This window comes from Salvelinus sp. IW2-2015, linkage group LG9, assembly GCF_002910315.2.
Source record: "Salvelinus sp. IW2-2015 linkage group LG9, ASM291031v2, whole genome shotgun sequence".
NCBI lineage: Eukaryota > Metazoa > Chordata > Actinopteri > Salmoniformes > Salmonidae > Salvelinus > Salvelinus sp. IW2-2015.
In genome coordinates, this window is record NC_036849.1 from 17,355,717 (window position 1) to 17,380,370 (window position 24,654).

A 24,654-nucleotide genomic window follows, 5' to 3' on the forward strand; every position below is an offset into this window, starting at 1 on the left:
TCAAAAAACCTTACTAGTGCTCTATATAGATGGTGCGTTCAAGACAACTGGGAACTTGGGAAAATACGAAGCCAAATCATGCCGTCAGTGATCTTAAAAACTATTTTTCCCAGTCGGAGCTCATTTTCTTCCCGAGTTCACAGTTGTCTTGAACGCACTGAATTCGGATATGTTTTAGTGTGATTGCATGCTCAGTCAAATTTAGCTAGAATAGTTGTGTATACAGTGCACAAATTACATTACTTGTTTTTTGTTGTTGCATATAACATTACAGACCTGTTGCAGGTGATTTTGACGTAGGCTGTGAGCATGTCCACACACAGCCAGTGCCATATGACAGCGTTTCTATGGTAACAAAGTTGTAAACACGATTTCCCCAGTGCCTTGAAGTGAAGCTAACCTAGCTAGCCTATACGTATCCCATTCCTTCTTAACAGTTAAATTGTAGTATTCGAAACAATGCCCAAGAAGAAAGGAAAAAATGTAAAGAAAAGTAAAGGGTAAGACAATTTTTTCTTTGCGTCGTTATCGCTTGAATTGGCTAATGTTAGCCATGTTAGCTACCTGTAGCTAGTTTTACGCACTGTTTGTGTAGCTATCTAATTTACTACAATTCTTTGTCCAAATTGTATGTCTAGAAAAGGAAAGAAAGAAGGCAAACATGAGTCAAAAGCCGATAAAGAGTCTGACATTGAGAAGGCAAAGGCCAATGCTGCTCTTTGGGAAGCCAGGCTGGATGTCACTGAACACTCGCGCGTGGAGTACCGTGAAGCTACCCGCAGGTTGGCACGAGCCAACGAAGAGCTCACTAACCAGCAGTATCGTGCAGAGAAGGACACAGTTGACATAATTGCCTTCTTGAAGAGGAAAGATGCTGAGAAAGAAGAAAAGGTTAACTTTTATCCCCAGATATTTATAATATCCATGATTTATTTTCTTTTGGGGGTTTACTAACATTGTATCTTTTTATTTGTTTATTTTTTTTTTACAGATTACAAGGCTAGAGGGACAACTTAAAAGTAAAAAAAAACAAGCCCTTGAAGAAAATGAACAACTGGTAAGTATTTAGTCTTTGTGAAGGAACTAACGTGGGTAACCTTCCAAGTAAGTCTTCCATCATTTCAAAGAACAGGGAGTGACTAGACAGTTTACAAAAACAGGTCAGAAATGGACCAGGAACATTAGCGTGTTTTACTAAACATGCTGACATCCCTGCCTAGCATTGTAGTCTATCTAAATCATATGCATTGTCCTGCAAGCCTCAAGGGTATACATTGTTTGTCTGATGTCATGTACAGCATCTAAAAAATGTGCTGTGTTGTGTTTGAACAACAGTGTTGTTTTTAATCAGGCAGTCCCTATGCTAATTTATAGAAAAAAGAAAACAAACTAAGAAACAAACCCCTACATTTCCAGCCATATAGTCTAAAATTATGGTATATGGTAATGCCATGCAGCTACAGAAAAAAGCATAATTAAAATGTGCATGGTCTAGAACATACAAACTAGTTTTGATATACTGTAGCTTAAGTTATCCATCCCTCATGTGTCATATGGGTTGTTTGTGGTGGTGTGCAACTTTATTTACGTGTTAATTTTGACAGTTGATCTCTACAAACAAAAATACATCACATTGATTGGAGTAAAGATCATAAAAATATCTGTTGCAGTGGTTTAACAACAAGGAAATGTGCAGAAATGTGCCGCTTTGGCTAACAGCTGTTTTCCATCACCATTTCTTACTTCACTGTGGTAAAAATAGGACCCAATAAGCTTTTGAGAAATAAAAGAATCTCGGTCTGGACCAACTAAAAAAATCCCTATTTTGCATGGTACTGTCACATATGCCTATGTAGTACTAATTCTGGATATAAATATTGTTGTGGTTGAGCTAAAGACGTGATTTCAAGACATGCCCCTCAACTCCCTTTGCTCATTGTGAAGTGATGAAATGGTTCATCTTGAAAATTGACTTAGCTAATGGAAACCATTGCATTAAAAGCACTCAAAGAACGTGAGCGCAGTGGCTTTTGTCTCAAAGTAGTCTGACATGTGACTCTGAATGTTGGAAAAGGTCAGCCAACCAAACAACTACACTGAGTGTACAAGACATTAAGGACACCTGCTATTTCCATGACACAGACTGACCAGGTGATTCCAGGTGAAATCTATGATCCCTTAATGATGTCACTTTTTAAATCCACTTCAATCAGTGTAGGTGAATGGGGGAGACAGCATAAAGAAGGATTTTTAAGCCTTGAGACAATTGAAACATGGACTGTGTATGTGTGCCATTCGTAGGGTGATTTAAGTGCCTTTGAACGGGGTTTTGTAGGAGGTGCCAGGCGCAACAGTTTGTGTCAAGGACTGCAATGCTGCTGGGTTTTTCATGCTCATCAGTTTCCCATGTGTATCAAGAGTAGTCCACCACCCAAAGGACATCCAGACAACTTGTCGCAACTGTGGGAAGGAAGCATTGGAGTCAACATGGACCAGCATCCATGTAGAATGCTTTCAACACCTTGTAGTCCATGCCCTGACGAATTGAGGCTGTTCTGAGGGCAAAAGGGGGGGTGCAACGTCAATATTAGGAAGGTGTTCTTAATGTTTTGTACATTCAGTGTATATCAACAAGAGTTTCACTGGATCAGTGCCATATTTGCAATTTAAACACTGCATTAGGCAAAGAAAAGAGAGATGTATCCATAAGCAAAACTTAAGCACAAATCTGGCCATTTGATGATGGAATGGGAGCTTTCTAAAGAAAGCTATTGATCATTTAATTTATCCCTGTCGTAATTGTATAGAATGGCATTTATAGAGATATCTAAAGAATATCAATTAGGCATAACATTATAATTAAATGGTTGGTAACCTATAATTGTGCCATTATATACATGATTGTGGGTGCATGTTTTGCTTGCCTTCAATAACTTGTGTACATAGCAGCAGTTACATAGCAGCACTTAAACTCTGATTTCAGCCTCTCTGACTGATCTGTTCCTGAAGTTGGGTTGGGTTGCAAAGGCCATACTTCATCTGAACTTTTTGATTTTCTTCCCAACTATTATAAGTGGTTGTTTTCCTCCTATTTCTGGAAGCTATGGTAATTTTTTTCAGAAAATCTGAATCGATTCTATTTTTGAAATGGCAACTGCCATGTCATGTACAAATATGAAGTGGATACACACTTAGATGGTGTACATTCTCAAAATGTTCATTGTATACGTAGCTAACAATATTGGTGTATACACTATTTACACCTGCTGTATAGAGTTACATTATTTTCTATGTCTCCAAAATCCAAGATATGTAACTACAGTTGAAATCGGAAGTTTACATACACTTGGGTTGGCGTCATTAAAACTTCTTTTTCAACCACTCCACTAATTTCTTGTTAACAAACTATAGTTTTGGCAAGTCAGTTAGGACATCTACTTTGTGCATGACACAAGTAATTTTTCCAACAATTGTTTACAGACAGATTATTTCACTTATAATTCACTGTATCACAATTCCAGTGGGTCAGAAGTTTACATACACTAAGTTGAATGTGCCTTTAAACAGCTTGGAAAGTTTCCGAAAATGATGTCATGGCTTTAGAAACTTCTGATAGGCTAATTGACATCATTTGAGTCAATTGGAGGTGTACCTGTGGATGTATTTCAAGGCCTACCTTCAAACTCGGTGCCTCTTTGCTTGACATCACGGGAAAATCAAAAGAAATCAGCCAAGACCTCAGAAATAGAATTGTAGACCTCCACATATCTGGTTCATCCTTGGGAGCAATTTCCAAACGCCTGAAGGTACCACGTTCATCTGTACAAACAATAGTACGCAAGTATAAACACCATGGGACCACGCAGCCATCATACCGCTCAGGAAGGAGATGCATTCTGTCTCCTAGAGATGAATGTACTTTGGTGCGAAAAGTGCAAATCAATCCCTGAACAACAGCAAAGGACCTTGTGAAGATGCTGGAGGAAACAGGTACAAAAGTCTCTATATCCACAGTAAAACAAGTCTTATATCGACATAACCTGAAAGGCCGTTCAGCAAGGAAGAAGCCACTGCTCCAAAACTGCCATAAAAAAGCCAGACTATGGTTTGCAACTGCACATGGGGACAAAGATCGTACTTTTTGGAGAAATGTCCTCTGGTCTGATGAAACAAAAATAGAACTGTTTGGCCATAATGACCATCATTATGTTTGGAGGAAAGAGGGGGAGGCTTGCAAGCCAAAGAACACCATCCCAACCGTGAAGCACGGGGGTGACAGCATCATGTTGTGGGGGTGCTTTGCTGCAGGAGGGGCTGGTGCACTTCCCAAAATAGATGAAAGCTATTAAAGCTTGTTCGCAAACGGGTCTTCCAAATGGACAATGATCCCAAGCCTACTTCCAAAGTTGTGTCAAAATGACTTAAGGACGACAAAGTCAAGGTATTGGAGTGGCCATCACAAAGCCCTGACCTTAATCCTATAGAAAGTTTGTGGGCAGAACTGAAAAAGCGTGTGCGAGCAAGGAGGCCTACAAACCTGACTCAGTTACACCAGCTCTGTCATGGAGGAATGGGCCAAAATTCACCCAATTTATTGTGGGAAGGTTGTGGAAGGCTTCAGGAAACATTTGACCCAAGTTAAACTATTTAAAGGCAATGCTACCAAATACTAACTGAGTGTATGTAAACTTCTGACCCACTGGGAATGTGATGAAAGAAATAAAAGCTGAAATAAATCATTCTCTCTACTATTATTCTAACATTTCACATTCTTAAAATAAAGTGGTGATCCTAACTGACCTAAAACAGGGAAGACTGAGTAACTGTATTTGGCCAAGGTGTATGGAAACTTCCGACTTCAACTGTATATGATTGGTTGTTGCAGGTTGCAGAATACACTCTTAAAATCAATGAGCTGGAGGAGAAGTTTGAGAAGAGATCCAATGAGTTCAGGATGATCCAGGGTGAACTGAAGACTATCAAGGAGTTTCGGAAAAAGAAAGCCCAGATGGAGCAGGAGCTCAATAGTGTGAGAACAACATGGACAGAAATCTTGCTTGACACCCTGAAGTACCACTCTTGATTGTGTAGGAGTTCACAGTTCTATCAATGATCATCAACTCTCTACTTTCTAGATTAAAGAAAGCATGTACATTGCAGACAGAGAGCACAAGGAGAGCCTAGCTAGAATGGAGCACAAATTCTTCAGTGAAAAGGTATGATGATAGCTCCAAATTGACACATTATTTTGTACATGCACTTACAGTTCCAAGGAGGTGTAAAATAAACTTGGGGAAAACTAGGATTGCGCTAATCAAAAAGTATTGGATTAAATGGGTAAAGATGTTCAGGTATCAAAGGCATAACTGATCAATAGAGAGGCGGGAGAGAAACAGTGAGTACTGTGTGTTCCCTTGCAGGTTCGCCTAGAGAAAGAGGCCGAGCAGAGGATCGCCCAGCTGGCTGAGAGGGCCCACAATGAAGCCATTGTGTGAGTGTCTCCGCTGACCAATTACATGCTAATTTTATTCTTCAAACTGCACCTTCAGGTCAAGGAAAAAAGAGGCAAAATACATAATTTGTGAGGAAAAACAAGATTATTATCTTGACCACACCAGTTTGTCTTCTTCAAGATAGTAGTGTATATCACCTAAGCCAATGATGACATCTCCAGCAGTTCCAGAATGCCTTGCAGGAAGGGTGTTCTGGTTTGAAACAAAGTGTGGGGAAGACCTCTGTGCTATATAAACTCAGCAAAAAAAGAAACGTCCCTTTTTCAGGATCCTGTCTTTCAAAGATAATCATTGTAAAGGGTTTAAACACTGTTTCCCATGCTTGTTCAAGGAACCATAAACAACTAATGAACATGCACCTGTGGAACGGTCGTTAAGACACTAACAGCTTATAGACGGTAGGCAGTTAAGGTCACAGTTATGAAAGCTTAGGACACTAAAGAAGCTTTTCTACTGACTCTGAAAAACACCAAAAGAAAGATGCCCAGGGTCCCTGCTCATCTGCGTGAACGTGCCTTAGGCATGCTGTAATGAGGCATGAGGACTGCAATAAATTGCAATGTCTGTACTGTGAGACGCCTAAGACAGTGCTACAGGGAGACAGGACGGACAGCTGATCGTCCTCACAGTGACACACCACGTGTAAAAACACCTGCACAGGATCGGTACATCCGAACATCACACATGCGGGACAGGTACAGGATGGCAACAACAACTGCCCGAGTTACACCAGGAACGCACAATCCCTCCATCAGTGCTCAGACTGTCCGCAATAGGCTGAGAGAGGCTGGACTGAGGGCTTGTAGGCCTGTTGTAAGGCAGGTCCTCACCAGATATCACCGGCAACAACGTTGCCTATGGGAACAAACCCACCGTCGCTGGACCAGACAGGACTGGCAAAAAGTGCTCTTCACTGATGAGTCGCGGTTTTGTCTCACCAGGGGTGATGGTCGGATTTGCGTTTATCGTCGAAGGAATGAGCGTTACACCGAGGCCTGTATTCTGGAGCGGGATCGATTTGGAGGTGGAGGGTCTGTCATGGTCTGGGGAGGTGTGTTACAGCATCATCAGACTGAGCTTGTTGTCATTGCAGGCAATCTCAACGCTGTGCGTTACAGGGAAGACACCCTCCCCCTCATGTGTAAACACTTCCTGCAGGCTCATCCTTACATGACCCTCCAGCCTGACAATGCCACCAGCCATACTGCTCGTTCTGTGCATGATTTCCTGCAAAACAGGAATTTTAGTGTTCTGCTATGGCCAGCGAAGAGCCCGGATCTCAATCCCATTGAGCACGTCTGGGACCTGTTGGATCGGAGGGTGAGGGCTAGGGCCATTCCCCCCAGAAATGTCCAGGAACTTGCAGGTGCCTTGGTGGAACAGTGGGTTAACATCTCACAGCAAGAACTGGCAAATCTGGTGCAGTCCACGAGGAGGAGATGCACTGCAGTACTTAATGCAGCTGGTGGCCACACCAGGTACTGACTGTTACTTTTGATTTTGACCCCCCTTTGTTCAGGGACACATTATTCCATTTCTGTTAGTCACATGTCTGTGGAACTTGTTCAGTTTATGTTCATACAAATATTTGCACATGTTAAGTATGCTGAAAATAAACGCAGTTGACAGTGAGAGGATGTTTCTTTTTTTGCTGAGTTTAGTTCTAAAGCCATATGAGGACAGACTAGGGACATACTTTGAATTCTGTGTTCTTTTATGGTCTATAAACTCTCTTCAACATTGACACTGAATATGGCATTTATCATCGATTACGTTGCCAATTGTAGACCTAAATTCTTGGACATGTATAAAGTTGAAATGCACGTAACCTTTGTTTTCAGACAGAGCTGACATTGACCCAGTTTGTCTCAATTTGGTGACTAAGAGAGAGTGACTCAAAGGAAAATTAAAACCAGATCCTTCCCAGCATTATAAGCTTGGAATTTAATGTCACTTATAATTTTCTCTAGTCTACTACATCACCAGACCGCTCCCTATCCCGCCACCAAACCCAATGCACCACCTTTATGTTGTCGAAGTTACTTTAGACTGACAGATAAAAGAGGTGGAAGTGCCAGTTATACCTCAGTTTGGCACCTAATATGAAAAACTGTGCATTCCTTGTTTCCTAAACTAACAGTCAGTTGGATGATGCGTCACGCTCAGTGTTCAAGGAGAACGTTCGTCTCAGCGAGGCGCTCAGCTGCCATATGAAGGAGGTAGATGACCTGAGGAAGATGACTGTGTCATTGGCTGAGGAAAACACCTCCCTGGCACTGCATAAGGTACACTGGTACCATGGCACGTCAAACAGAGCAGTGGGCATTTTCATGCACTGGCAGCGCCTGGACAAAACCAATAAATTGTATTTATTTATGTGGCAGATCTCCAATGGACATACAGTATTTTAGATGGTATTTCCCCTGTTTTATTTATTTTTTATGACCCCGTGTTTGTTTTGCTTGCGGCACCTCTTTCCCCTCACCTCCACAGTACGAGCCAGTATCTCGTGGTTGGTAGGTGTGGTGAGTTTCCACTGGCTTCTGGGTTCCAAGTCATTGGCTTCCCCCCTAAGCATTTTTTGCACTGTTTCTCTAAGGCAAATAAATACAGTATACCATAATCTCATCCCTGACTATATCGATAAAGCAAGGATACTATGAAGTCACCCCAGCTCAGTATTTCTTCCAATCATTCTTCCATTCGGCAATCATTCTTTCATTCTCAATCCTTCTTCCATTTGACAGTTAAGCCCCGCAAAACATGATCCATTTATCAACATGCCATTTAGTGTCTTTAATGAATTACGTTACTTTGGAGAATGCCTTATGTATATTTTCATTATAATCTCAACCCTATTTTAAGACTAACCCCTCAATCCTTCCTATATTTTCCACCCCTAGGAGACCAGTGAGCTGATGATGAAGGAGAATGTGTCCCAGGTAAGGGCCCAGAAGGAGGAGATAGCAGAGCTTAGGGGGAAGGTGGGGACCTTGGAGCAGGCCCTGGGGCTCATGGTGGGGGAGTTTGAGAGAGACAAGGAGGAGACGCAGAACCGAGCCCTGGTCAGCACCCAGGCCGGCCAGGTGGAGCTGGATAAGCTGCAGAAGGTGCTGGCCATGAGGGAGAAGGAGATGGGGCGAGTGAAGCGGCTGGCACGCAGCATCGTGGAGCAGCGAACAGAGCTGGAGTGCTTCTTTCAGGAGGCTTTGGGCCAGGTGAAGCAAGAGATCCAGGCCAGCCGTTTGCAATACAGGCAGGAGGCCCTGGAGGCCTACCGCAGGAGGATGAGTGAGGCTCGGTCAGGCAAGCAGGAGTATCCCCGCATCCGCACCTTCCACAAAACCCCTCACAGCAGCAACAGTGTCTATACCGACCTGGAAGAGGCAGAGAAGTGGTAAGGCCTGCATGCGGTCTTTACCACCACTTACCGTACATTTCCCCATTGCTATGGTAGAAACTGTTCCTACTTGGAAATCTATTTTTCCACTACACTTGTGTTTCAGGAATAATCTCCAGAGCAACAAGGTTGACATCTCTGAACTCACATGGGAGCAGAAGGAGAAAGTGCTTAGACTGCTGTTTGCCAAAATGAACGGACAGAAAGCAAGGTAACATCTAGCTACTACATTGTGTGGGTCCTGTGTTGTCTGCCAGCAGACATGCTCATTGTTAGCTTCCCTATTATCTCATTTCTATTTATACTGTGTTCTGTTTAGAATGATACCATCAAATTGGAATCATTAAACATGAAAACGAAACCCCTAGCACAATAAAGTGTTGAGAACAAAACACAGTGACACCATAAGAAGCATGAGCTGTGCTGCAGTCTGGGAGAGGGCCTTTATTTGTGACTCCTTTTTAATGTCTTAAACAGCTCTTTTCTCAGCAAAAGAGGATACCATAAAACATCAGTTAGGTTTAAACCAATTTTCTTTTCCGTCCAGCGGCTTAAAAAGAATGAAGAAAGAGTCTGGGCACAATAGTAAAAATAGGGCCGGCCACAGAGTCGTGTGCTTGAAAACAAACATCTGGCCACGCAGATTTGCCTTCAGGCTCTTGGCCCCACTTCACGTGCACGAGGGGTTTATTTCGTTTTTGAACGCCTGTGGTCAGGGAACCGCAGGCAACATGATTTTCAAGTTGAGGGCAGGGGATCTGAATGTATAAGGGGGTATTGGAGGGCAGAGATGTACATTCATGGCAATGTCAACATTACCCTGGCATCTAGCCTTGCAAACATACATCATTTGGCAACGTAGGATGAATTTACAGCAACCCAGTAGAGTATGAATCATGACCTTATGTAACCCTTACAAGGCCTTTCTGCAGTCAACAGCTAGAGAGAACAGGTGCCACAGTATGGTAAAACATGCCTTTTTTAAATGTACAGCATTTCAATGCAACTCAGCAACTTATTTAGCAGGAAACTGAGTCAACCTTTGGCGTTGTCTGCGTCCCCAGAGAGGAACCAGAACGACATTGATCCCGGGTAAGACAAAAAGATTCCTGATTGTGATTTATCAGACCTTGTTGATTTTTTTTTGTTACATAATGACATGTCTTGCAGAATTACAGAGGAGCCGTCCCATGTGACCTTCATCACCCAGGCGCGTGTGTGCAACCTGCCCCCGAACCCCAGCGCCCTGCCGGATATCCAGACCACATGACCTATCCCTGCAGTGTTAGTCGGTCTGAGAAATGTGCTGGTCCAAATGAAGTGTCTCCAGAATTATGTGGATGGTTATGTGAAAAATGTTTCTATGGTATTTTCTCATTGTCATGAATTGAAAGCTTACTTGAACTTAGATAGACAGGGTACAAACAGGAGACAGAGACAGATGGACGATAAAGGGTTCAATTTAAACTGATGGCTTTTTATTCAAATGCAACCTGTTCATGTCTAAATTAAATACATGAATAACTGCAACACAGCAAGTGTGCATAAAACACATCTCAAATATTCAGATGCACTGAATGTATGATTAATAGTGGCATCACATTTGGCAGCTACACATTCATCAACATCATAATGCTGGTGAGGCAGTATATTTTGAACACAGATGTTGCATACAAAGAAAAGATATGCGAGTACTTTACACTGTTTTAACTGCTCCACAGTTATTTGCATTGTTTCCAAAATCGTAACATAGATACACAGACACATAATTAGTAGAAACGTTCATATAACAAAGGAACTGTCATTCAATGATGAAGCCAAACTATTGATCCACAGTGAGTGATTGAGATACCATTGAAAAAATAAATCACATCTTGGGTACAAATTCTACATTAAGGCTTGTAAAATGACTATGGGTAATTATCAACTCATGGCGACAGGACTGCACAGTAGTTTTAACATTTTGCTTCACAAAAGACATGGGGAAGTGGGAACGTTCTTTCTCCAGACCCTTTAGCGTCCCATGGTTGGCATGGAAACTGCAGGAGTTTTCACTGTTGAGTCTTCGGCCTTCCATTGTGAAGTAACAGTTTTGATCTGTGTGTAAAACTGGATGCCCTTTAGAAAGCAGAGAAGACATCTATAATAGGATGCTCTGTAACTATGGCATCATGACCGTATTACATAACATGAATTAAGCTGAAAATCTGGACTCAAGACAATTGGCTTTGATCAGCCATCACTAGTTAAGAGGACTGAGTGTTTTACATCGTCAGTCAGCCACATAAACTCAGTGTGTAGAGGTCCCAACCTTCATGTGGACTTTACCCAGCAGTACAACCCCTTATTAGGACCAGTCATACTAACTACTGTATGTCTTCAAACACCTTGTTACCTTATGTCAACTGATACTCACTTGTTTGCCGTAGAAGTTGGTGTCTCCTCTGAAGGAGCCTCGTGAGCCAGTGAAGGAGAACATGGGCAGAGGAACAGGGATGGGAACGTTCACCCCAATCTACAAAACACAAACTTCCATTACCGCATTGGAAACAAATACCCCTTCAGAGCAACTGAATGAGTAACTCTGGGAGAAGAAGGTGTACTAAATGCTAGTTCGAAGAACAAACAATGCATGAAAAATGAGTCACAACAAACCGAAAACCATTGCTTGTGTTCACAGTGTTGAAAGCATTGCATGCAAGAGGGACAGAAGAACTAAACAAAACATTTTGTTTTTGAGGCCACTTTTGTTTGTTTTTAAGTCCAGTGGAAACTCATGGTTGGTTGAGAATGTTTGAAAATGCAGGAGTAATTTTGGACACGGGAGTCAAGCCTTTTGGCTGAGGGATGGAAAAAACAGCAAACACAGGGCATAGCGGAGGCACGCAGACAAGGTAAAGTATTCACACCCTCTTGACTTTATCCACATTTTGTTGTGTTACAGCCTCAATTTAAAATGGAATAAACTGAGATATGTGTCACTGGCCTACACACAATACCCCATAATGTCAAAGAGGAAAGAAACCACTCAGGGATTTCACCATGAGTCCAATGGTGACTTTAAAACAGTTACAGAGTTTAATGGCTGTGATAGGAGAAAACTGAGGATGGATCAACAACAAAGTAGTTACTTCACAATACTAACCTAAATGACAGAGTGAAAAGAAGGAAGCCTGTACAGAATAAAAATACTTCAAAACATGCTGTTTACAATGAGCCACTAGAGTAATACTGCAAAAAATGTGGCAAAGAAATTTACTTTATAGGTTGTCATTGTAAATAAGAATTTGCCTAGTTAAAAAAGGTTAAATAAAAAATAAAATAAATGTATGTCCTGAATACGAAACGTTATGTTAGGGGCAAATCCAACACGTCACTGAGTACCACTCTTCTTATTTTCAAGCATGGTGGTGGCTGCATCATGTTATGGGTATGCTTGTCATCGGCAAGGATAGGGAGTTTTTTTTAGGACACAAATACATGGAACAGAGCATAGCACAGGCAAAAACCTAGAGGAAAATCTGGTTCAGTCTGCTTTCCAACAGACACTGGGAGACAAATGCACCTTTCAGCAGGACAATAACCTAAAACACAAGGTCAAATACACACTGGAGTTGCCTACTAAGATGACATTGAATGTTCCGGAGTGGCCTAGTTACAGTTTTGACCTAAATTGGCTTAAAAATCTATGGCAAGACTTGAAAATGGCTGTCTATCAATGATCAACAACCAACTTGACAGAGCTTGAATCATTTTTAAATAATGTGCAAAGATTGTGCAATCCAGATGTGCAAAGCTCTTAGAGACTTACCCAGAATTGCTGCCAAAGGTGATTCTAACAAGTATTGACTCGGGGGTGTAAATACTTATGTAAATGAGATATTTCTGTATTTAATTTAATACATTTGCAAACATTTCTAAAAACATGTTTTCACATTGTCATTATGGGGTATTGTTTGTAAACAGGTGAATTTTAAAAACATTTTGAATTCAGGCTGTCACAACAAAATGTGGAATAAGTCAATGGGTATGAAAACTTTCTGAAGGCATTGTATTTAAGCTTTAAAACATTTAACAGATCCAAAGGAATCCCTTTTGCATTTAATTTAAGATATCCCCTACTGTAATCCTACTAGGAAAATGTATTTCTATGTCCCCCTGTTTTGATAAAAAAGGCACATATTTGCTATTTGCTATTTAAAGTCCACACGGGGCGGGGTGGTGAAGGGAAGAGGGTGGCAGAAGTGTTCGGTTTAGAGCAGAAGCAAATAAGGCTATACTTGCCATGGAAAATAATGGTTGTTGAGTGCATGTTTTAGAATAGAGGTGCAATGTCCTCCTTGTTTAAGGTATAGACATGGTAGAGGGTATGAATGCCTCCATTCTCCCAGGAAATAGGGACACACACATTGGTCCACAGACACTCACCTGGCCTACATCCACCTTGTGAGTGTATTTGCGTGCTGTGGCTCCGTTGGTGGTGAAGATAGCTGTGCCGTTGCCATAAGGGTTATTGTTAACAAGGCTGATGGCGTCATCCAAGGATTCAGCCTCCAGTACAACCAGAACAGGCCCAAAGATCTCCTCAGTATAGCACTTCATCTGGGGCTAGGAGACAAAAAGGAAATTACATAATTTCAGGATATGGTCAGAAAATAAGATCAGCATACTTTTGGGCAGTACAACTAGAAGATTTGTCACCTGCATGAACACACTTACTGTGACATTGCCAATGATGGTGGGCCCCACAAAGTTTCCATTCTCATAGCCCTGGACTTTGACGTTCCTGCCGTCGAGCAGCAGCTGAGCTCCCTCGTCCACCCCACTCTGAATCAGGCTGTTGACCCTTTCCTTGGCCTGAGGGGAGATCAGGGGCCCCACGTCCACACCTGCCTGGTCCCCTGAGAGGGTTCCCGAAAAACAACCTGCATTGAGAATTCTCCCTCACAGCCACACACACAAACACACATGTACACACAAATACCCCTTCACCCGCAGACACAGACAACTCAAAAGCCCAGCAATGGCGAGGGGCCCCCAAAGGCACTCCCTCTAAAATGGCTGTTTAGGTGTTTCCTGTGCAGCCACACAAATTAGAGTGTTTATGACTGCAAATAAGGGGAATCATTCATTCTTCTCCTCCCCATCAACTTCCCTTCTCAAAGACTTGATGCTGTGAGCTACTCTTAAGCTTTGGCCGTAAATGTTGCCGCAAATTTGCAGCATGAGTGACTCAACAAGCCCTCTCTCCCAGTTCAGCCCCATCTGAAGTTATGGTACAGCAAGAGGCGAGAAGTGTGGTTAGGGCTCGTGGGTGGCCTCAAGAGAGTGAGCAGAGGGCTCCTTAGGAATGGATAGGGCGGGAGGTGCGGGCGGGGTGAGAGGTTGAGATACCTGCATTAACTCGCAGAGCTTTTGCACGTTCCACCAGTTCAGGCAGCCAGCTGCGGGCCTCGCCCACCAGGATGGCCGTGGAGAGGGCCATGCAGCGCTGCCCTGCTGCCCCGAAAGCTGCACCCACCAGCTGGTTCAGAGTGGTCTCCTTATTTGCATCAGGCATCACCACACCATGGTTCTTTGCTCCCTACAGCAGAGCATAAGGGTGGGAATCGTTTAGCCTTCTGTCCCTTGATCCGAATACCCATGATCTGAATACCAGGGAAAAGTGATCCAATTCACATTACGTCTCAATCAAACCGACAACTTCATTGCGTTTTGGTACACCAAAGTACATTCATTTCCAATGGAACGCTGCATTGCAGAGGCAGTTGCAGTGAGTTCTGTGTGGTGCGTTGGATATATCCAACGTATCCATAAAATTGTATGCATAGACTTGACAGAAATAGTAACAAAAGGTGAACATTTTTTTGTTGCACACATAGCCAGTTAAAATGATTACATAATGGAAAAAGTTTGACCGCAAAATGTATTACGCAGCATTGATGCAACGACGCTGTCGGTCTGATCGAGGCTTTACACCATGCCTTCAATGTGGTTGCATGCAAATTAGATCAGAGATGGTCTCGAAAGTTCATCCTCTTAAAGAACTTTAGTGAACAAACAATAAAAGTACAATATTTTAAGTGCTTTATATTACGTCAATGCACTTAATTTGTAGATCATTATTGTGGGTATGTGTCAAATAAGATAAATTACAAATTTCCACTCGATATTTTCCACAAAGTGTCTGGGCTCTGGATCTGAATCTCTGTTTCATCTGTACAGCTAATCAGCCAAGGTAGAAAAGAGAAACAAAGAGGATAACGTTCAACAATAGTTTTTAAGCCAACACTGCCACCCTCTGTTCATTAATGGCACAAACTCACCATGTTGGACTGTACTCTCTTGCCATTTTTAGATCCCCTCTCATAGATGTACTCTCCGGCTTGGTTAGAGCCCACAAAGCTGATAGCCTTGATGGCCGGGTGATCACAGATGAAGTTGACAGCTGGGAAAGAGCGGGGCAGGGATTCATTTTGCATAGAGCACTGACAGGCCAGCCATAATCTCTCCATTACCTCATCACACTGTAAATGAATGTGAATCATAGCATAGAGACACAATGATAATTCAATGATTCACATCATAGCACCAATGTCTCCAGATATAGCTTAGAGATCAGCAGGTGATGGGACATTTAGCTTTTATCTTACCGTCGTGCTGGCCATGGATGATGTTCAGGGTCCCGTCTGGCATTCCAGCATCCTGCAGCATCTTGGCCAACAGCATGGTGCAGGCTGGCACCCGCTCTGAGGGCTTCAGCAGGTAGGTGTTGCCACACACCATGCCCATGGGGAACATCCACAGAGGGATCATGGCGGGGAAGTTGAAGGGGGCGATGCCGGCACACACCCCGATGGGCAGGCGGTAGGTGTAGATGTCCATGTCTTTTGTGATGGAGGGCAGAGTCTCCCCCAGCATCAGGGAGGTGATGCTGCATGTGTGCTCCACCACCTCTGGAGAGGAGACAGTAGGTGTCATTCAAGTACAGAGAACACTGGGTCATTCACAGAATGTGTGTGACTATCCCTCATATGGAGACTGAGTCACATAAGTGACAGACCAAAGAGCTCTTTATACTAGTGACCTAGACACTGAAATAATGCTCTGATTAACCATTTCCTTGGCTAAAACAAGTATTAACAGAGGCTAATAAAACATCTCTCTAAATATTGCCCTTTGGAAAAGCCAATGCACGTGAGACTTACGCAATCCTCTGAACACATCCCCCTCTGCATCTGCCAGGGTCTTGCCCTGCTCCAGAGTAATGCTCCTGGCAAGCTCTTTCTGGAACACAAGACACACACACCATGAGCCAACACACACTTCAAATCAGTTTAATTTAAAATGAGTAACTCAAACTAAGCAACAGCTGCTGTAAACAAATAGTATTTTGTATTTATTTGCATTTGTATTTATTATGGATCCCCATCCCCTACTCTTCCTGGGGTCCGGCAAAATTAAGGCAGTTATACAATTTTAAAAACATTACAATACATTCATAACAGATTTCACAATACACTAAGTGTGTGGCCTCAGTCCCCTACTCCACTACCACATATCAACAACACAAAATCCATGTGAATGTATAGTGCGTATGTTATCGTGTGTGTGTACGCATGTGTCTGCGCCTATGTTTGTGTTGCTTAACAGTCCTCACTGTTAAATAAAGTGTAGTTTTATCTGTTATTTAAATCTGACAGACTTTTCCCATAGTCTGTTCTGGACTTAAGGACTGTGAAGAGATCTCTGGTGGCATGTCTTGTGGGGTATGCATGGGTGTCTGAGCTGTGTGCTAGTCATTTAAAACAGACAGCTCTGTGCTTTCAACATGTCACAAATACAAGTAGTGATGAAGTCAATCTCTCCTCCACTTTGAGCCAGGAGAGATTGACATGCATATTATTAATGTTTTCCCTCTGTGTACATCCATGCTGCCTTGTTCTGTGCCAATTGCAATTTTGTGGGACTACTGTTCTACTGTTCTGGACTACTGTTCACAACTGAACAGTAGTCCAGTTGTGCCAAAACTAGAGTCTGTAGGACCTGCCTTGTTGATAGTGTTGTTAAGAAGGCAGATGGACGGACTTCTCCCAATCTTAACTACTTTTTTTGTTGTTCTTTTCACCCCTTTTTCTCCCCAATTGGTAGTTACAGTCTTGTCCCATAGCTGTAACTCCCGTACGGACCAGGGAGAGGACTTGCATCCTCCGAAACACGATCCTGCCAATCCGCACTGCTTCTTGACACACTACTTAACCCGGAAGCCAGCCACACCAATGTTTTAGAGAAAACACTGTACAGCTGGCAACCGAAGTCAGCGTGCATGCGCTCGGCCGTCACAAGGAGTCAATGGAGCGCGATCGGACAAGGACATCCCAGCCGGCCAAACCTTCCCCATGCATTCTCCGACACACGACCCTGCCAATCCGCACTGGTTCTTGACACACTACTTAACCCGGAAGCCAGCCACACCAATGTTTTGGAGAAAACACTGTACAGCTGGCAACCGAAGTCAGCGTGCATGCGCCCGGCTGTCACAAGGAGTCAATGGAGCGCGATGGGACAAGGACATCCAAGCCGGCCAAACCTTCCCCGAACGATGCTGGGCCAATTGTGTGCCGCCTCATGGGTCTCCCGGTCGCGGCAAGCTGTGACACAGCCTGTGATCGAACCCAGATCTGTACTGACGCCTCTAACACTGCGATGCAGTGCCTTAGACCGCTGCGCCACTCGGGAGGCCCCGTATCAATATGTTTCGCCTATGACTGTTTACAATCCAGGGTTAATCCTAGCAGTTTAGTCACCTGAACTTGCTCAATTTCCACATTATTTATTACAAGATTTAGTTGATGTTTAGGGTTTAGTGAATGATTTGCTCAATTTCCACATTATTTATTACATGATTTAGTTAAGGTTTAGGGTTTAGTGAATGATTTGTCCCAAATATAATGCTTTTAGTTTTTGAAATATTTAGTACTAACTTATTCCTTGCCACCCATTCTGAAACTAACTGCAGCTCTTTGTTAAGTGTTGCAGTCATTTCAGTCGCTGTAGTAGATGACGTGTATAGTGTTGAGTCATCCTTATATATATAGAGCTTTACTTAAAGCCAGTGACATATCATTTGTAAAGATTGAAAAAAGTTAAGGGCCTAGACAGCTGCCCTGGGGAATTCCTGATTCTACCTGGATTATGTTGGAGAAGCTTCCATTAAAGAACACCCTCTGTGTTCTGTTAGACAGGTAACTCTTTATCCACAATATAGCAGGGGGTGTAAAGCCATAACACATTAGTTTTTTCAGCAGCAGACTATGATCGATAATGTCAAAAGCCACACTGAAGTCTAACAAAACAGGCCCCAATCTTTTTATTATCAATTTCTCTCAGCCTATCATCAGTTATTTGTTTAAGTGCTGTGCTTGTTGAATTTCCTTCCCTATAAGTATGCTGAAAGTCTGTTGTCAATTTGTTTACTGTAAAATAGCATTGTATCTGGTCAAACACCATTTTTTCCTAAACTTTACTAAGGGTTAGTAACTGACTGATTGGTCAGCTATATGAGTCAGTAAAGGGAGCTTTTCTATTCTTAGGTGGCGGAATGACTTTCGCTCTCCTCCAGACCTGAGGGCACACACTTTCTGGCAGGCTTAAATTGAAGATATGGCAAATAGGAGTGGCAATATCATACACTATTATCCTCAGTAATTTTCCATCCAAGTTGTCAGACCCCGGTGGCTTGTCATTGTTGATTGACAACAATAATTTTTTCACCTTATCCATTAACTTCTTTATGATAGGAGCATTTTCACTTTTGGATGAATTGCGTGCCCATAGTGAACTGCCTCCTACTCTGTCCCAGATGCTAATATATGCATATTATTATTACTATTGGATATAAAACACTCTGAAGTTTCTAAAACTGTTTGAATGATGTCTGTGAGTATAACAGAACTCATAAGGCAGGCAAAAACCTGAGAAAAAATCCAAACAGGAAGTGAGAATTCTGAGACTGGTCAATGTTCAACTCATCGCCTATTCAATTCCCTGTAAGATATGGATCTATTTGCACTTCCTACGCCTTCCACTAGATGTCAACAGTCTGTAGAACGTGGAATGAAGCCTCTAGTGTGATGTGGGGCCGGATGGGAGGTGTTTCAGTCATTGGTCTGGCAGAATACCAGTTCCTGGTTACCCGCTTTCCTCATGATATCGCCTTGCGTTCCATAACTTCTACAGACATGAAGGAATGCTCCGGTTGGAACGTTATTGGATATATATGATAAGAACATCCTGAAGATTGATTCGCTACTTAGTTTGACCAGTTTATTCGACCTGTTATATAACTTTTTGAAGTTTTCGTCCGAMTTCGCCTGCATCTGCGCGAGCGTTTGGACATGTGCACTAAACYTGCTAGCAAAAGTAGCTACTTAGACATAAGTAATGGACATTATCGAACAAAACAACAATTTATTGTGGAACTAGGATTCCTGGGAGTGCATTCTGATGAAGATGATCAAAGGTAAGGGAATATTTATGATGTAATTTCGTATTTCTGTTGACTCCAACATGGCGGAGAAATTTTGTTATTTTTGAGCGCCGTCTCAGATTATTGCATGGTGTGCTTTTTACGTAAAGTTTTTTTGAAATCTGACACAACGGTTGCATTAAGAACAAGTGTATCTTTAATTATATGTAAAACATGTATCTTTCATCAAAGTTTATGATGAGTATTTCTGTTATTTGACGTGGCTCTTTGCAATTTCTCCGGATATTTTGGAGGCATTTCTGAACATGGCGCCAATGTAAACTGAGATTTGTGGATATAAATATGCACATTATCGAACAAAACATAAATGTATTGTGTAACATGATGTCCTATGAGTGTCATCTGATGAAGAACATCAAAGGTTAGTGATTAATTTTATCTCTATTTCTGCTTTTTGTGACTACTATCTTTTGCTGGGAAAATGGCTGTGTTTTTCTGTGGCTATGTACTGAGCTAACATAATCGTTTGGTGTGCTTTCGCCGTAAATCCTTTTTGAAAATCAGACATGTTGGCTGGATTCACAACATGTGTAGCTTTAATTTGGTGTCTTTCATGTGTGATTTCATGAAAGATTGATTTTTATAGTAATATATTTGAATTTGGCACAGTAGATTTTTTCTGGCTTTTGCCCAAGTGGAACGCTACCGTCCCACATATCCCAGAGAAGTTAAACATTACATTACGGAATTCAAAATGACAATGCCTTTCTTTCATAATTTGGTCAGATATACTTGGATGTGTAGTGTCAGCGTTTGTTGCTGGCATGTCATCCCTAAATTTGCTAATCTTGCCAATGAAAAAAATCATTAAAGTAGTTGGCAATATCAGTTGGTTTTGTGATGAATGAGTCATCTGATGAATGATGGAGCTGAGTTTGCCTTTATTTCCTAAAATTTCATTTAAGGTGCTCTAAAGCTTTTTACTATCATTCTTTATGCCATTTATCTTTGTTTCATAGTGTAGGTTTTTCTTATTTTTATTCAGTTTAGTCACATGATTGCTCAATTTACAGTACGTTTGCCAATCGGTTGTGCAGCCAGACTTATTTGCCATTCCTTTTGCCTCATCTCTCTCAACCATGCAATTTTTCAATTCCTCATCAATCCATGGGGATTTAAGTTTTTACAGTAATTTTCTTAATGGGTGCATGCTTCATGCTTATTAGTAACTGGGATAAGCAATTTCATAAATGTATCACGTTCAACGTCTGTTTGCTCCTCATTACACACCACAGACCAACAAATATTCTTTACAACATAGGAATAGTATGGAGGCATTGTGGTGTTTCTTCTTTCTTATCACCTAAGAAACTAGTATCTATCATGCCTAAAAGTGTGCCATTGAGAGTAGGGTTCATATTAATCAAATCCATGCTGAATTTGTATGGTACAAAATATAAAAATTATATGGCATACAGAGGCGGTCTTTGAACCCCAAAACATGACAGAAAAACAATGTGCAACCAAAAGTGCATGACGTTAAACGTGCAACGGAGAATTATGAGATTTGACCTTTGCTTCTAGCGGTTTTGTACCATACAGTATGTACAACAAGTTCTTGTCCCTGCTACAGACTTACAATGTTGTCCTTGATAAGCTGCTGATAGCGCAGAAAGATCTGTTGGCGTGCCAAGATGGAGGTTTCAGACCAGGAGTGGTAGGACTGTGAGCAGGAGTCCACAGCAGCCAGCATCTCTTCCTGTGTAGCCTTGGGGACGCGTGCAATCACCTCGTTGGTGGCCTGTAACAGTCAGACGGAAGAACACATTAGTGGGTGAACTGTAACCTGATTATAAAAAAACATATTTGATTGGTATGAAGTGTGCTCAGCTTGAGCAGATAACTTCAACACATTATGATCTGACACACACTGACAAAACCATCAGATCGGGCCATTTCATCAAAAATATTGCAATTTCTTTGACTCTTGAGAGAGCATTAATCTCATTCTAAATCCCGATGATATGAGTAAACTGAAAGCAAAGGAAGGCCGAAGGAGCAAAGTGCCAGCTAACTGACCTTTGAACTTTCATGCAAAAGCATTCTTGAGAATTATAACAACTTGAGATAGATCTCAAGAAAACAGCACACCAATTTATTGCACACCTACAGTACCAGTCAAAAGTTGACACACCTACTCATTCAAGGTTTTTTCTTTATTTTTACTATTTTCTACATTGTAGAATAACACATACGGAATCATGTAGTAATCAAGAAAGTGTTAAATCATGTAGTAATCAAGATTTTCTTTTATTTGAGACTTCAAAGTAGCCACCCTTTGCCTTGATGACAGCTTTGCACACTCTTGGCATTCTCTCAACCAGCTTCATGAGGTAGTCACCTGGAATGCATTTCAATTAACAGGTATGCCTTGTTAAAAGTTAATTTGAGTAATTTCTTTCCTTCTTAATGCGTTTGAGCCAATCAGTTGTGTTGTGACAAGGTAGGGTTGGTATACAGAAGATAGCCCTATTTGGTAAAAGAACAAGTCCACATTATGGCAAGTACAGCTCAAATAAGCAAAGAGAAATGACAGTCCATCATTACTTTAAGACATGAAGGTCAGTCAATCCGGACAATTTCAAGAACTTTTAAAGTTTCTTCAAGTGCAGTTGCAAAAACCATCAAGGCGCTATGATGAAACTGGCTCTCAGTACAGGAAAGGAAGACCCAAAGTTACCTCTGCTGCAGAGGATAAGTTCATTAGAGTTAACTGCACCTCAGATTGCAGCCCAAATAAATAATTCAGAGTTGAAGTAACAGACACATCTCAACATCAACTATTAAGAGACTGCATGAATCAGGCATTCATGGTTGAATTGCTGAAAAGAAACAACTACTAAAGGACACCAATAATAAGAAGAGACTTGCTTGGGCCAAGAAACACGAGCAATGGACATTAGACCGGTGGAAATTTGTCCTTTGGTCTGATGAGTTCAAATGTGAGATTTTTGGTTCCAACCGCTGTGTCTTTGTGAGATGCAGAGTAGGTGAATGGATGATCTCCGCATGTGTGGTTCCCACCATGAAGCATGGAGGAGGAGGTGTGATGGTGCTTTGCTGGTGACACTGTCTGTGATTGATTTAGAATTCAAGGCAAACTTAACCAGAATGGCTCCCACAGCATTCTGCAGCGATACGCCATCCCATCTGGTTTGCGCTTAGTGGGACTATCATTTGTTTTTTCAACAGGACAATGACCCAACACACCTCCAGGCTGTGTAAGGGCTATCTGACCAAGAAGGAGAGTGATGGAGTGCTGCATTAGATGACCTGGCCTCCACAATCACCCGACCTCAACCCAATTGAGATGGTTTGGGATGAGTTGGACTGCAGAGTGAAGGAAAAGCAGCCAACAAGTGTTCAGCATGTGGGAACTTCTTCAAGACTGTTGGAAAAGCATTCCTCATGAAGCTGGTTGAGAGAATGCCAAGAGTGTGCAAAGCTGTCATCAAGGCAAAGGGTGGCTACTTTGAAGAATATAAAATATATTTTGATTTGTTTAACACTTTTTTGGTTACTACATGATTCCATATGTGTTATTTAATCGTTTTGATGTCTTCACTATTATTCTACAATGTAGATATAGTAAAATAGTAAAAATTAAGAACAACCCTTGAAGGTGTGTCCAAACTTGACTGGTACTGTATATGTATACTCATAAAAGTCTAGCTCTTTTTCTTTTACATAATAGTAATGGACCTATGACCTTGGCATTGCTGAAAACTTGGGACAATTTTGTGCAGAAACTGGATAAACTGGTCAAAACTCAGGTAACTGATTAACCAGCTAAGTAGACCTTAATTTAGCAGTGCATGCCCATCCAAGGTGTTGTTGGTGCATTATTCTATGCATCAACTAATAAAATGCGATGGGTAATAGAATTTAGCAGACTATATTTGAGCTCTTTAAGGCCTAGTTACTTACCGGATTGTGAATATCTAACCATTCTGAAGTCTTGGATTCAACGAACTTCCCATTAATAAATAACTTTGTGGTGGGCTGCGGGGAGACATTTTTAACATGTTCAATTTCTATCAGAAATACAGATCTGTGTGACAGTTAATCGTCTAGTGGTAAACTGTTTGTAGTCATATACAACCACCATAATTAAACTCTATTATTAAACTGTTATTACTAACCACTGAGGAGGAGTAACACATGTTCCTGACCTGAAGAGGTACCTGCTGAGAGGAAGCAAGTGGTTAGCTGTAAAGAATCATTAATCCATGAGTTCATGCATTTATTATGAATAGTATCATATCAAATGTCAGTTATATAGCATTAGAAGGTAAGGCCTACTACCAGGCCTTCTGTTAGGACGGAAGATTAATTTACAACTATGGCAATCCCAAATATCATTGAAGTGCAACTGGGCCGTGAAGGTGTACCTGGGGATCAATTTTACAGTGATTGTAGGAGGGATTACTAAAAGCCCAAAATGTATCAATTAAACAATGTAGCTGGAGAGCACACATGGGAGTCATAGAGCTGCACAAAGCTTGACAGGCAGCTGCATATGATAAGCACATACAAAGAGCAGGAGTCTAAGGAGGAATGGTTCCTTAAATTTAGTGACCCGGAGAATAGTTGAGAACAAGACAAGAGCCGAGCCATATGGCATCTATCACTTTGTAAACAATGTGAAACATTTTGAACACAGGAGGTTGGTGGCACTTTAATTGGGTAGGTCGGGGTTGTGGTAATGGCTGGAACAGAATCGGTGGAATAGTATCAAATACACCAAACACATGGTTTCCATTCTTGCCATTATTATGAGCTGTTCTCCCCTCAGCAGCCTCCTGTGCTTTCGAAAGCTGTTAGTGTCTTCATTAACTCTTGGGTAAAGCATTATAACATGAGTTCTTACCCCTTTCTTCAACAGTGATCTCATTACAGTCGTTGCCATGATGAAAATGTGTTAATTGTTTGATTTATCCCAAAAGAATGTCCCAAACCCCCTTGCAGGACCGTGGCCAGGAGACGCACTTCAAACTTACTCTCTCACCTACATGGATTTCAAATAAGGAAGGGTCTAGAAATATCTGGTCAGTTATTGGCTTAGAATAAGACCGCTCACAAAAATATACATCTTATTGGCTGAAACTACAACGGTATTAGCCAATCTCTATGTACAATTAAAGATAAACCGCCTTTATTAGAAAAAACGATCTCAAAGCAAGTATTTCATT

General features: G+C 41.7%; 2 protein-coding genes across 6 annotated transcripts; one reads left to right on the forward strand and one right to left on the reverse strand.

Annotated features, from left to right (window-relative positions):
* The first annotated feature begins 335 nt into the window (after positions 1 to 335).
* Positions 336 to 10,476, forward strand: LOC111968716 (basal body-orientation factor 1). 4 transcript variants are annotated; one of them, XM_023994534.2, is made up of 11 exons: positions 336 to 500; positions 639 to 891; positions 992 to 1,057; positions 4,886 to 5,029; positions 5,136 to 5,216; positions 5,421 to 5,491; positions 7,654 to 7,798; positions 8,417 to 8,910; positions 9,020 to 9,124; positions 9,937 to 10,005; positions 10,084 to 10,476. In XM_023994534.2, exons 1-11 carry the CDS (start codon positions 460 to 462, stop codon positions 10,181 to 10,183), a joined length of 1,569 nt encoding a protein of 522 aa, XP_023850302.1. In that variant the 5' UTR covers positions 336 to 459; the 3' UTR covers positions 10,184 to 10,476. The 4 variants fall into 4 exon arrangements, with proteins under 4 accessions (XP_023850302.1, XP_023850303.1, XP_023850305.1 ...); XM_023994535.2 differs by having other exon boundaries at positions 9,940 to 10,005; XM_023994537.2 differs by having other exon boundaries at positions 9,978 to 10,005; positions 10,084 to 10,172.
* On the reverse strand, positions 10,358 to 24,476 carry LOC111968715 (methylmalonate-semialdehyde/malonate-semialdehyde dehydrogenase [acylating], mitochondrial). Of its 2 annotated transcripts, none has more exons than XM_023994533.2 (12): positions 24,333 to 24,476; positions 23,605 to 23,646; positions 23,390 to 23,464; positions 21,042 to 21,203; positions 16,122 to 16,200; positions 15,567 to 15,869; positions 15,240 to 15,361; positions 14,308 to 14,497; positions 13,633 to 13,814; positions 13,342 to 13,521; positions 11,330 to 11,428; positions 10,358 to 11,031 (listed from the first exon to the last, which is right to left on the reverse strand). In XM_023994533.2, exons 1-12 carry the CDS (start codon positions 24,369 to 24,371, stop codon positions 10,927 to 10,929), a joined length of 1,578 nt encoding a protein of 525 aa, XP_023850301.1. In that variant the 5' UTR covers positions 24,372 to 24,476; the 3' UTR covers positions 10,358 to 10,926. The 2 variants fall into 2 exon arrangements, with proteins under 2 accessions (XP_023850301.1, XP_023850300.1); XM_023994532.2 differs by having other exon boundaries at positions 23,605 to 23,649.
* Positions 24,477 to 24,654: the final 178 nt, after the last annotated feature.

What these genes read in the sequence shown, in the direction of transcription:
- LOC111968716 (XM_023994534.2), top strand. Translation starts at nt 460, where the DNA reads ATGCCCAAGAAGAAAGGAAAAAATGTAAAGAAAAGTAAAGG. An exon ending in ATGCTGAGAAAGAAGAAAAG is followed by an intron (nt 892 to 991) that starts GTTAACTTTTAT and finishes TTTTTTTTACAG; the next exon opens with ATTACAAGGCTAGAGGGACA. An exon ending in TGGAGCAGGAGCTCAATAGT is followed by an intron (nt 5,030 to 5,135) that starts GTGAGAACAACA and finishes TCTACTTTCTAG; the next exon opens with ATTAAAGAAAGCATGTACAT.
- LOC111968715 (XM_023994532.2), bottom strand. Translation starts at nt 24,371, where the DNA reads ATGGCAACGACTGTAATGAGATCACTGTTGAAGAAAGGG. An exon ending in TGTGTTACTCCTCCTCAGTG is followed by an intron (nt 23,465 to 23,604) that starts GTTAGTAATAAC and finishes GTCTCCCCGCAG; the next exon opens with CCCACCACAAAGTTATTTAT. An exon ending in CCATCATTGGCAATGTCACA is followed by an intron (nt 13,522 to 13,632) that starts GTAAGTGTGTTC and finishes TTTGTCTCCTAG; the next exon opens with CCCCAGATGAAGTGCTATAC.